Source organism: Sycon ciliatum, chromosome 10, assembly GCF_964019385.1.
Source record: "Sycon ciliatum chromosome 10, ocSycCili1.1, whole genome shotgun sequence".
Lineage (NCBI taxonomy): Eukaryota > Metazoa > Porifera > Calcarea > Leucosolenida > Sycettidae > Sycon > Sycon ciliatum.
This window is the reverse complement of record NC_088652.1, coordinates 23712794-23726046: the sequence shown is the minus strand read 5'-3', so window position 1 is coordinate 23726046 and position 13253 is coordinate 23712794. Positions and strand designations below refer to the sequence as shown.

At 49.2% G+C, this 13253-nt stretch overlaps 2 protein-coding genes across 2 annotated transcripts in view; both read left to right on the top strand.

Annotated features, from left to right (window-relative positions):
• Positions 1-9956, top strand: part of LOC135826049 (DENN domain-containing protein 4C-like) — a 49741-nt gene extending 39785 nt beyond the window's left edge. Inside the window, exons 29-36 of the mRNA XM_065338691.1 lie at positions 2186-2465; positions 3291-3342; positions 3786-3923; positions 4146-4352; positions 5015-5169; positions 5756-5893; positions 6608-6669; positions 7936-9956. Coding sequence (XP_065194763.1) covers positions 2186-2465; positions 3291-3342; positions 3786-3923; positions 4146-4352; positions 5015-5169; positions 5756-5893; positions 6608-6669; positions 7936-8081 — 1178 coding nt within the window. The 3' untranslated portion in view covers positions 8082-9956. The remainder of the gene's footprint in view (positions 1-2185; positions 2466-3290; positions 3343-3785; positions 3924-4145; positions 4353-5014; positions 5170-5755; positions 5894-6607; positions 6670-7935) is intronic.
• Positions 9957-10743: 787 nt separating this feature from the next.
• Positions 10744-12604, top strand: LOC135825776 (ephrin type-A receptor 4a-like). The gene has a single exon (XM_065338399.1). The coding sequence runs from the start codon at positions 10974-10976 to the stop codon at positions 12081-12083; it is 1110 nt and encodes a 369-aa protein (XP_065194471.1). The 5' UTR covers positions 10744-10973; the 3' UTR covers positions 12084-12604.
• The last annotated feature ends 649 nt before the right edge of the window (positions 12605-13253 follow it).

Here is a 13253-nt window from a genome sequence, read left to right as displayed (position 1 = left end):
CCGGTTTGGTAGTACTCCTCCACGTGGAGCCAGTGCCGGGGCCGCCAGAAGCCAGTGAAGGCAACAGCCTTTTTCGGGAGGAAAAAAGAGGATACAAACTGCCGCGAACGACAGAACGACTGTCCGTACTGGGGTCTGGATACGTCGTCTACGTTTTCGTATCAGGCGCTCGATTTTCCCGCCACGTTCCATGTTGCCATGGCTATTGGGACGAAAACGTCACGTACGCCACGTTTTGGGCGTAGTGTGAATGGCCCATTACCGGTGTAATTTAATTACTCGAACCTCTGATGTAATGAACTAACACACTGAAAACGCCATACAGACATTGGGAACACAACTAAAAAATGCAGAGAATGAAACCAGGAAACGCAAAGGCAAACAAAACCACAGCTGTCCCTAAGCTGAGCAAGAAGATAACCACCATTCTCTAAACTTGACCAACTCTCTCCAAACGAATCATCGCTGTCCTCAGCAAAACGTGCCCGTGCTCGTGCATGCATACGGCTTACGGCGTACGCACCAAATCAGCGTGTACATGTACTACAGTTTGCGCATGGCAAAAGAGAAAACGAAGCACAGCGCGGCACAGCACAGCACAGCAGTGGCAGGACATGCATGAGTCATCGAGCGTTACCAAGGAAATAAATAATATGGCGACTGCCAAAGTCCGTGTGCAGCGCTGGGTGCAGGTGCAACGAAAAGAAGAGCCAGATTATTTGAATGCAGAACAAACAGGAATTCGAATACCTACTGAAGTGAAAGGATGAAGAATAGATTACGGAGGTGAAACGTTGTCTGTCAGGGGGTGCTTGCAACCAGCGACAGGGTGACAGCACACCCTGTCAGCGAGAGTATGCTCTACAACATAGAATAGATCGCAGCGGAGTTGCCGTGGATAGCGATAATGCAACGAACCAAATAAGTACAATGCAACTGATTGGCGTGTCTATCTTGTACCGCCTGCTGTGATTGCGGATCCAGCCAAGCACATTCATAGAATCTGTCCAGAACGTGTGTTGGCTAATGGGTAGCCCGATGGCTTGCTCCAGGTGCTGGCTCACGCGGATAAAGAGTACTGCACCACGTAGCTCTAGCTGAGGAATGGTCTGTCGGCGAATTGGAGCTGGCTTTGCCTTGGCCATTGCCAGAGTCACTCTCACATTGCCGGTAGCGTCCACAGCACGCACGTATGCCGACACGGCGATAGCTCGATCGGATGTGTCGACGAAGGTGTGGACCGACAGCTGGCTCTCTGCCGCGTCTGGTGCCTTGAAACTGCGTGGAGCCTGAACTCCTGAGAGAGCTGGCAACTCGCCGAACCAGGCTTGCCATTTCTTCGCCTCCGCGCTAGGGAGTTGTTCATCCCAGCCAACACCGAGTAGACATAAGTCCTGGAATAGAATACGTGCCCTTATCGTGAATGGCGCGATCTGGCCTCTCGGGTCAAACACCGTCGACAGCCTGCTCAGCACTGACCGCTTCGTTGGGCTCTGCTTGGACTGCTGGTAGCGGAAGGTGAATGTGTCTGACTGTGCATGCCAGCTGACGCCGAGCGTCTTCACGGTTGGTAGGCAGCTGTGAGCGTCTCGCTCACCCAAGTTCAACACCGCTTCCTTGGCGCGATCGGCCTCCGGGATGGACTCCATGACGGCTGCACTGTTGGATAACCACTTCCGCAAGTGGAATCCACCCTGGGCTAGGAGACACTGCGTTTGCTGCTGGGTGTCGCACGCAGCTTCGTCAGATGCAGCTAATCTCAGCAGGTCGTCAATGTACGTGGACTTGTCGATGGCTTCCACCGCTGCTGCAGAGTACCCATCACCAAAGTGTTCCAGGGTCTTCTTGACCACCTTGCCTGCCAGGTGTGTGTGTGGGGGGGGGGGGGGGCTTTATGCCGAACACTAGCCGGTTCCACTCAAACACACAGATTTCTCCCACACCTGAAACCTGGCAGGTCCCTGATACCGAAATGTTTCTACACCTAAAATTACCTGTATTACGGTATGTGTTAGGTACGCGTGTCGCGCTTTGGCCCGGTGACCAGTTTGAGCAGACTGAGCGCTGCAGGGCGTGTTTGGTTTTGTAATGTACCGTGCGTTGTGGGTTGTGTGTTTTTGTACCGTGCGTTATGGGCTGTGTGTGTGGTGTGTGTGTGTGTGTGTGTGCATGTGTGTATTTGCAGGTGCGGGTGTGACTCCTCCGCTATCCGGTTCTCTCACTTCGATGCCTGGCCTCTCGCCGCGCCTGGGCATGCACCGACGCACACCCAGCAACGGCTCGGACAACACCGCCAACAACGTATCTCACGTGGTTGTGGCGCTCAAGGAGGAGCTGGACCACAGCGCTCACTCAGTCATTGCCACCATGGCCAGCTGCACGCGATGCCATCACTGCGAGTGCTTGGTGTTTGACGAGCAGATCATGGCAGGTTGGCAAGCCGACGACTCGGACTTCAACACAAAGTAAGCAGCTACCCATTGCGGCATTTTCCAGTCATGCCTCCTTTGTGCGCAATAGGCATACCTCCTTTGTGTGAAATACTTGCTCAGCGATGGGTAACGTCATCCATTCTTGAATATGTATCAAAGTCGATGAGGAGATTATGTTTCTAAAGTAGCTATGGATAATACTGAGTAATTGTAATGTACGCAGTCATTAGGTACATGTAGATATACTCGTCATCGTTGGAACCAAAGTCGGGCATTTTTTTCCTATGTCTGCTCTTACACTAAAACCACGCTTAAGTTATGTGCTAAAAGTGCATTTTGAAAATCGGGCTTCTATATAAGACAGGGTTTTATACAAAGGCAATACACACGGTACATACCGTATGTCAGCCAGCGCCTTTAAAGCCATGGCCTTATATTCGAAACACCACTGCTTTCCTAGCTATTTTAGATGCAAAATGACTCACCCACTACGCCATGCCATAAAGGTCAAAGTCCACAGAAATTTCAATCTAAGTCCACTTGTTCGCCCTTCCTGCTGGGCTGTAAGTTTGTTATTATAATACTTATTCCTTCATTTTTACACAACATACTTCAAATGTCATTTTATTTATGAAGCCCATGGCTTTATAACTGAGACTGGCTTTAGAATCGAATATACCTCCATGGCTTGTAAAGGTGTGGACATACTGTAGGAATCTCTGGGAGCGAAAAGATAAAAATAAATAAAAACAGCACCAGGCTTGCTGAGTGCAAAGTTGCCCCCCCCCCCCCCTATCCGTGTGATTTTCTGTATTGTTTTATTGTGTATGTGTTGTTGTTTTTTTCCCGTTTTTACAGTTGTCCGTATTGTTCAAAACACTTCATCGCCTTCCTGAGTATTACAATCGAGGTGAGGTCACGTGTAGCTAAGTCTCTGTATTGCTCGTGCTCCGACAAATGACCTTTTTTCATTATAACGGCCCGGCAATGGCTGTGTTGAGTGCTATTCTTACTACCTTTGCGCTCGGTGAAGTCCAATCCAGAGTGCATACTGGGCGCAGCCCTCAACTTGCACGGCCCTTGACGCCATGGAAGTGGCACAACTATGTGCACGTGTCTGCTGTGCCCCCCCCCCCCCCCCCCCCCACACACACACACACTGATACATGTACAGTGCACTCACTTGTGATGGTTACAAATTCAGCTATCACATTTGCTTGTGATGGTTACAAGCTTAGCCACTACTCCAATGTGACCCCCGTACAATCAGACGGAAGGCCATTCCCCCCTGCCATTGTTCTATATTTCTATGTTTTGCTTGTTTGTTTTCTCTGCTCTCTTGTACTGGAACAGCTGAATAGCGTGTATCTCACAACACCGCAGCAAGTGCCGCTTTCTGAGGATGAGCTGGAGGAGAGATTTCGGCGCGTTCGCAGGATTGACCTGTCGCCCACAGCCACCAGTGGAGCTACTACACTCTATTTGTGTTCGGTGAGTGAGTGAGGATGTGGCGGTCATAGGGTGCGCATACAAAGTAGTTCCGTACTTGTGTTCGGTGAGTTAGTGAGGAATTGGCGATCATAGGGTACGCATACAAAGTAGTTCTGTATTTGTGTGCAGTGAGTGAGTGAGTTAGGAAGTGGCTGATAGGGTGGAATATTGATAGTGTTTCTCCCCGTTTCTGCTCTGACTACCACCCGTGTGTGCATGCAGCTGCCGGAGATATCCGTTCCCTATCTGAGCCCGCTGTTGCTGCGCAAGGAAGTGGAGACGCTGCTTGATCAGGACTCCAGTATACTGTCCAAGTCTGTGCTGGTCGATCAACACCCCATCATCTACTGGAACCTGCTCTGGTACTTTGATCGCCTGGGACTGCCCTCCTTCCTCACCAATCTATTGCTTGATAGTGAACTGCCCAAGGTTAGTGTTGCGGTGCGGTGTGCTGTGTGATTGCACATACCGGTATACAGTCAACTTTGCTAATAACGACTGCGGATATAACGACTATTCACAAATAACGGCAGAATTCCCATGCCTAGAGCAAAATCCCATCTAACTGTAATACATATAGTGAGACATCGGGTATAACGACACTTCGCGAATAAGGACACTTTTCTGATGCCCCGCCGAGGGTTGTTATACTCAAAGTTGACTGTATGTACATGTAGTGTGATTGCAGATAGTGTGAGGGTCAAAAATGACCTGTGCCTGTACAAGTGCTAGCGCTCAGAGGATCTTGTTTCGTTTGTGTGTAGCCAGAGCCAGAACCTGCTTGTGCAGTGCCCTGGAAATATCTCATCCTTCTCTCGCTGAATCATCCTTCTCTTTTGATGTGCACATTCACAGGCAGGAATGTGCTCTTCTGCTTTTGAATGTTTATCGATTTGCGAATGTGTGTTTGTTTGTGTGCTTGCTTGTGTGTTTACATGTGTGTGCGTGTGTGTGTGTGTATGGGTGGGTGGGTGGGTGTCCGTACACGTGTGTCCGTACGCGTGTGTTTGCGTGTGTGTGTGTGTGTGTGAGTACGTGCGTGGGTGCATGCGTATGTGCATGCATGCATATGTGTGCATATGTACACACAGTCTCACTTGGTCCAAGTGGGTGACGTGTCGCTGAGTACATCGTGGCACAAGGAAGACATGGAGGAGACACCCGTAGCACTCTACAAGCAGTGGTTACACCGAGGTAGCAGCTCTCCCAGTCCTGTGCATCCAGCCACCAATGATGCCATTGCAGGGTATGTGTACACACACACACACGCATACACACACACACGCATACACACACACACACACACACACACACACACGTATACACACACACACACACACACACACACACACACACGTATACACACACACACGCACACACACACACACACACACACACACACACACCTTGACCTTGACCTTGCCCTTGACCAGTAAATCAGATGTGTTAATCCAGCACCCTCCGTAATCCAGAAGAATTTCCTTTCGCACAGCTGGTGCTGGATTGTAATGGGACCACTGTATTCGAAAGCCTAGGGCTGCACACTGCCCGGCGCATACTTGACTTGCATGATTGGATTTCATTGAGCAGCCTTGTACGATAAATAAATTTCATGATTCATTACTGTACTAGTGGTCCATGCAATGAGGTACTATGTGCCTGTGCAGTCTTGTTCTTGCAGGATATTCACGCTCGTCTGTGTTGTGTGTGCGTGTGTGTGTCCGTGTGTGTGTGTGTGTCCGTGTGTGTTCATGTGCGTTCTTGTGTGTGTGTGTGTGCACGCGCACTGCCATGCCTACGTTTGTGTGTGTTTTCTGCATTCGTGCCTACAGTCAGCTGCAGTCACTGACAGCTCGGCTACAGTGTGCCGAATACGCAGCATGTGTCACTGCACTGCTCAAGGAACGCATTGCATGGAAACGTGCCAAGTCATCATCACAGCAGATTCCCCATGGACCGGGAGATTTCCGGTAAGCCCCGCTGCTATACCCTAATGTTCTGTTCTGGTGCATTTATAGTACTCTGCCAGTGCTTACTGCTACACCGACACTGTTGCCGAGCGCTGAAATTCCAGCTGGTAACGAAACAACAAACTTGAAAGGCAGCTTTGCTTTTGCAATCCTTTTTTGCCAAGGCACTGTGTGTTCTCTCAAGCAAGACGCATCCACCAGAGAGGGGGGGGGGGAGGGACACACGCAGCGGCACGCACGCAGCGGCACGCATGTCCTCCAGCCTAGTTCCTATAATAATTACAGTAAAATCTGGCAAGGCGACCACTCGGATAAGGCGACCACCTGTCCTAGAGGACCACTGCAACCAGCACCAAGGGATGCTATTTCCAGCCAAGTGACCCTGGGTAAGGAGACCGCGTTTTGAAGGTCCCTTGAGCGGTCGTCTTAGACAGGTCTCACTGTACAGTGTTAGAGCATGTGCAGTCACCTGCTCCGGTGAAAAGTGCGTACGGATGCCAGTCATATGCTATGCTTTACAAAAAACTTGTCCATCTAACTGCTTTGTATCTGCATGGGTGTCTGCCTGTTTGTGTGTGTGTGTGGGGGGGGGGGGGGGTGTATGTGTGTGCGTGCGTGTGTGCATGTGTGTGTATGTGTGTGTGTGTGTGCGCGCGCATGCGTACGTGTACGTCTTTGTGTGTGCATCTGTATGTACTTCCGTATCCTCTTTAGTGGCCTGTACTGGGACATACTGCTACTGTTGATGACTGTCAGTCCAGCCACCATTGATATTGGTAAGTAGTGTCACCGCCTGTGTAAACTTGCTGTAGCATTGGACTATTGGCACACACTGCACTGCATTGATGTAAATATTCATGCATTGATGCAAATATTCATGTATATGCACTCCATACTGTAAGTGTACAAATTTTCAGCCCATTCGAATTTCTGCCTTCCAGGGCTAAAACCAAGAGTAGATGAACAAGAGTGTGCAACTCCGGATCTCTGCTGCACAATCTGCAGATACCCCCGCCCGTGGCGGAATTTTTTGTTGACGTCACCTTTTTTCAGAAGAACGCGCATTTTGCCCCAGAGCAGTGTGAGAGCACGTGCTGGGCACCGACTTTGTAATGTAAAGCCCGGCCAAGTGCACGAGGCAAAACTTTCCAAAAAGACTCGCAGCGCGTGCATCGTCGAAAAGATTACGTCAACAAAAAATTCCGCCGCGGGCCAACCAATCCCGGAGTTGCACACTCTTGTTTATCTACTCTTGCTAAAGCCCATTTCGGCCCATTCAAATTTCTGCCTTCTAAAACCCATTTCGGCCCATTCAAATTTCTGCCTTCCAGGGCTAAAACCCATTTCGGCCGCATCAAATTTTCAGCCTGTACTGTTGCCGCATGTACTGTATAGCAGGAAATTTTCGGACGGAATTTATTTTCGTACGATTTCGTACACCGCCTCTTTTGTACTAAAATTAATTCCGTACTAAAATTTGTTCCTAGATCCTGTGAAATAATATATACAGTACTATACATGCGTACCACATGCGAACACGTGCATTTAGCATGCAGCACTGTACGAAAATAAAATCCGTACGAAAGGTCGAAATTCGGCTTTGTCCGAAAATACTTCCGTCCGAAAATTTCCTGCTATGCAGTATACACACTGTCACACTGAACCTTGCAAAACTAAATTTCGACCGCAACAAATTTTCGGCCAAACAGGCCAAAAATAGCCGAAAATAACATATGCGCCGAATATTGGTTGACTTATAGTATGAGAGTCCAAAATGCAAGTATAGTGCATTCTGTATAGGAACACGGCACACACTACACACACACACACACACACACGAACGAGTGTCTGCAGTGCATTCTGTGTAGGAACATGACACACACTGCACGCAGTCGGCCATGCGATTTTACTTTCCCTGTCTGTAAATCAAACACTTGTGAGAGGGGGGTACCCTGGTAGTACATTGCGATACATACACGGTATCTAAACCTGCATGCGTGTGTTTGCGTGTTTGCGTGTGTTCTGTTGTCTTTCTACCACAGTCAAGTTTGACCGTGAGTTCGCCAGAGTACTGCAGAGATTGCCGCGAGATCTGACTGGTGAGCTGCGGCGAGACGATCACCCGGTCGGTTCCAACGCTGGCTTTTTCCGACGATCCTTCAAGCTCATCGGAATGAGCCACTGGTGATTAGGATCAACTGGAAAGCCATGATGCAGCTTTGCCTCGTGTGTTTTCATGTTATTGCATGCCTTTGTGTGGCACAAGTGATGCTGCTGCTTGATGGATCTGTGGCACAATCGGGACCGCTTGTTTTTGCATCAACTGTCCGGCTGTCCAGAGCTGTGACGTTCTTGTCTCGTCTGGTTTCCTGTTTACGGCCTGTGTCGTGTGTCAGCATTGCCGCTTGACGGGTGTCGTTTGTCAGGATCGTCGCTTGATGGGTGTCACAGCGTGACTGAGCGTGTGTGTGTGTCGCTGCTGCACCTCCTCTTGGTCACGCGATCGCTCGCTTGGTAGTTGACCGCTCCTGGTGCCACGCCGAGTCGTCTTTTTGTCTGGACAATGGCATCTGCGGTGTGTGTGTACGTGTGTGCGCTGTAGTCGGCACCGCGCTTGCTATTTGTGCGCTTACCACCAGCATATCTGTAACGTGCATCATCAGCCTCTCACCACCAACAGGGATTCCCCCGCTGTCAACAATGACTTCCCCGCCACCAACAGGGATTTCCCCGCTGTCAACAGGGACTTCCCCACCGCCAACAGGGACTTCCCCTGTTCGCCTTTCCCGCCTGGATTGTAGTGTACAAAACTCTGTGCGTGTGTGTGTGTACGTGTGAGAGAGAGAGATTGGTAATTTCGCCATGGAAACGTAGCAAGTGGGTCTTTGTGATCATACTGTCCAGCTGCTTAATTGCAGCCTTTTGTTTGGTCTGCCTTTTGAATGAATTAGTGTTGTATTTACGGAACGGTACAAATTCCGCTGGTGTGTCCTTTTTCGAACTACGAATTTGCTCTATAATTATTAATAGGCTGCAAGAATTTGGAGAGAGGGAATTTGGGTCTATTTTGTGTAGTCTTCGCATTTCAGTGTTGTGATCTTCTATTTTTTGAAGTCTTCAGAAGATTTTTGTCCTAGCTTTACTGGCATTTGATGACGCGAGTCACTGCTGTTGCTGCGCCGTATCTCGTTGTTTGCTCGTTCTGGTTCTGTCAGCCTCTCTAAGACTCTACCCGCAACCGTGCCGGCCTCCCGCCATTGTTGTGCCGTGGCAGAAACAAGCGTGTCACGCCTACAGCTGCCAGCCAAGTGTGTGTGTGTTGCTTTCCTGGTTGTGGTTCTGGATATTCTGCTGTCTCTTTCTTGAGTCTAAACACTTGCTATGCTTGAAGTGCACATAACGGCGTTACGCCGGGTGGTGGCGATGCGACCCCCTTCTCCAGAGTCGGTGATTGGTTTGCTCAGTCCAGCGAATGTGCTCGCTGTCGTTCCTGTTTGCTGGTGGTGTAACGCAAGCTACGCAGTCCCTGTCGCAGTGGCTGCGATTTCCCATGCGTCTGCTCTGCGCACACAGACCAGCCCGTTATATGTTGTTATTATTCGTGCTCTTGCCTTCTCGGGTCCGCTCTCTTTCTCTACCCTGGACTGAACGGCTGTTTTGTTTTTGTACGGGACTGTGCCAATGTTCCATCTTGTCGTTGTGTGCATCCGAGTATTTTCCAATTCTTATTCCTAACTTGCTCCTATTTGGGTATTGTTTTGTTAGTTATGCCCACCCCGCTGCCCTCGGCCTCCTGTCGATGTCGCCTTTGCGGCGTGCTTTCCCTATTTATAATAATAACTATTATTATTGTCGTTACTATGGCAACTCGTGTCTGCGTCTGTAATTTCAAATACCCGGTGGATTTAACAGATTTATTTAATTCAGCCTATTCTCAATGCTCTGAACGTGTTTTATCTACTCATACTCTTGTTTCTATGTACTTTCAAATTGTTATTGGTCAGATCATGAAAATTTAGTAGTCTCAAGCACTGACGTAACTAGCTTTTACTTGCTGCTGTGACCACTGGTGACTGTGCTATATTGTGAGAGCATGTGCAGGTGTGTGTGTGTGTGTGTGTGTGTGCGTGTGCGTGTTTATCACGGAGGTAACTGGTTACAGTGTGCGTGCGTCCTCGTTTGTCTTCTTGCGACTCTTTTGAGGCATACGCTGAGTTCGTAGGATTGGAATGTGAGATTTCGGCATTCAGTAACAATGTTTCGTAATGGTTTTTCGAAACGGGGAAGATAATGATTCCAGACCAACACATTATGGTACATTGTGCATGATTCAATAATTATTGATTCTACTGTGCCTGTATGCCCTGGTTACATACATGTATAGGAGTACATGTACACGCACGACTCTACGATCTTCGAATGCAAGGGAAGAACCAGTACCTACGCCAGACTTTTGGCCCCTACATGTATCATCAAGAGTACGTGTGTGTGGGGGGGGGGGGGGGGTTATCAGGTTATGTACTCTTGGTATCATCAAGAGTACATAACCCTGGTCTTGGTATCATGTGTATGAGACTCTTTTAAGTCAAGCTAGGCCATGGAGCTGGAGTAGTGTAAAAAAAGTGTTTTGTAATACTTGAAGTAATTATTTTGGTTGTGTTTCTGTTCAACCAAAAGTCCATAAACAAACCAGCTGTTGCATAATGCACTCTTGATCAGGGAGTCGTAAAATACGGTATTTTACGACTCCCTGCTCCTGTACCAAGAGTATATCAGCCCCCATGTTATCAAGAGTATAAACCCCCCCTTGGTGTTATCAACCAACAATTATTTTATAGATCCATCGTGCAGACAAGTAAAAATCAGAAGCTTTGCATTTTTGTACAAGTCGAGTCAGGCAGTAGGGAGCGCCAAGGAGGCGTCACCCCCATGAAACTACAACAATGGATCAAAAAGCAACAAGATAGAGAAAAAAGGCTTTTGAAGAAGTGAAGTTCGAAGTGCAGTGGGGCTACATTTGTAGGAATCCCTGCTTTGAAGCAAGTAAAACCATCAGCACGTTTGTTTTACGGCACTGAGGATGGCCAGTCGTTACCCAGAGTCGGCTACGTCGTCAGTGGCAGAGAGCTCTGCATCTTCTTCCACAGAAAATTCTGAATCTTCGTCCAAAGCCCCCAGACTGCCAGCGCTGGAGATGAACGAAAAAATCGGAAGTGGTGCGTTCGGTGACGTGTGGGCTGCCAAATGGACAGGCGAGAGGGATGCCGCAGTGTGGAAGGAGCCACACGTTGCCGTCAAGGTTCCACACAGGAGGCTCGGCAAGTGTCCAGAGTGGAGGAAGTCTTTCCGCGAGGAGGGCAAACTGGTGAAGGGTTTGAACCATCCCAACATCATCCGTGTCCACCACATGCTGACGTACCATGGCCTGCCGTACATTGTTATGGAGTTAGCGGAGCTGGGCGATTTGAGAGAGTACATGTCCAATATGGAGGGGCAGGCGGACCTGGAGTTCGACGAGCGACCGTACGCGATGTGCGAAGGCATCGCCGGCGGAATGCAGTACCTGGAAGAACGCGGCATCGTGCATCGCGACCTGGCTGCACGCAATGTGCTGGTGACGTCCAGCCACACCTGCAAGATATGCGACTTCGGGCTGACACGCAGCTTGACCAAGCTGGCGCCGGAAACGCAATGCAGCGATGGCGCCAACTACGTCTTTGCGAGTAAGGTGTGGGACGAGGAGGGTATGGTACCACTATTGTGGAGTGCTCCGGAGGCGTTTGAGCAGATCGCCTCGTCCAAATCGGACGTGTGGAGTTTCGGCGTGCTCCTGTGGGAAGTGTTTTCCTACGGTGAGGAGCCGTACAAATCGCTCGGAATCCCCGGCCTGGATTCGGGTCAGGCTGGCAGTAGAGTAACAGCCCTGCTCGGCTTTCTGGAGTCGGGCAAGCGCTTGAAACGCCCCAGCGAGTGTCGGCGAAACACGTTTGACATGATGAAGACGATGTGGAAGATGTCACCCGACGAGCGGCCGACGTTTGCGAGCATCAAGTGGCAAATGAAAATGATGTGTGACCTGTTCATGCTTGGTGATGGTCCAGACGTCCATTACGGTTCCACCTGTCCGTTTCATCAGGTACCGATGCTCATCTGCTACGAGAAGCATGAAGACTATTATGGATTCTTGTGAGGGAAATAAGTAGCTCTGTGTTTTAAAACGCGTGTGTGTATGTGTGTGGGTGTGTGTGTCTGTCTGTCTGTCGGCCCCTCGTATGAGGGTACATGTGACCGTTTTACGGCAATGTTCAGGACAGGACAGGTGTGTGTGTGTGTGTGTGTGTGTGCGCGTGTGTGTGTGTGTGTGTGTATGTATGCGTGTGTGTGCGCGCGCGTGCGTGTGTGCGTGCGTGTACTGGCCAGAAATCACATACAATTCTACTTTGTACACTGCTTTTGTAAATTGTAATATACCTGACATGTTCTTTAGTCAAAGAATGTGCTTGTAAAAGTCGCTTGACATACACACCAGTCTCACCTTCATTATCTCATCACTTTTTGAATGTACCTCACATTCTATCTACGCCATTGCTTTGCTGTTTGTTAACCTTAAAAAAGTTTAGTTTCTCACGCCAAGATTGGCCAGATCCGAGTATTTTAAATATTATTTAGTGAGTCTTGAGACTCAATCTGCGGAGTGAATATAGAGATATACTAGAAGTAAAAGAGACCATTTTGTGTACATGCGTGTGTGTGTGTGTGTGTGTGTGTGTGTGTGTGTGTGTGTGTGTGTGCGTGCGTGTGTGTGTGTTTCCATGCGTGTGTGCGTGTGTGTGGTCACCGGTGAGACTGAGTAATGTAGCGCTCGAAACACAGACGCCACTGGAAATTCCAATGAGCTCACAAATGTATCGATTTTGAGGATAAAGTAACGTTATTTTGATTGTGAAAGGCCTCATCGGATTTCCAGTGGATTCTGTACTGTGTATGCTAGTACAGTGTGTCTTCCTCCAACAAACCGTCTACTAAGTGGTATGGTTGTGTTGGAGTGTGCAAAGTCTAGGAAACGCATATCCAACTTACAGCAATGTTCCAGGGTAGTTGAAAACATGGCTCAGGGAGTGGGATTGAGATCCGTCCGTCTTCATCAGCTAGCTACTGAGTCGCCATTGTTAGCGCCTGCGGTGGGCGCATCTCGAGGTACTGTAGTACACTTAACGCTGGGAGACTGAAGTGTAGTCGCACTGGTTGTTTGTGGACATCAGCCTGCAATCCCTGCATTCATGCCTAGAATGGCAAGGGCGCTGAGCGATTGGAGAAAAATGTTGCCTGATCACCGCTACAATGCGAACGTGCATCTCAG

Excerpts from the sequence above, each read along its gene's own strand:
- LOC135825776 (XM_065338399.1), top strand. The coding sequence starts at position 10,974 with ATGGCCAGTCGTTACCCAGAGTCGGCTACGTCGTCAGTGGCAGAGAGC.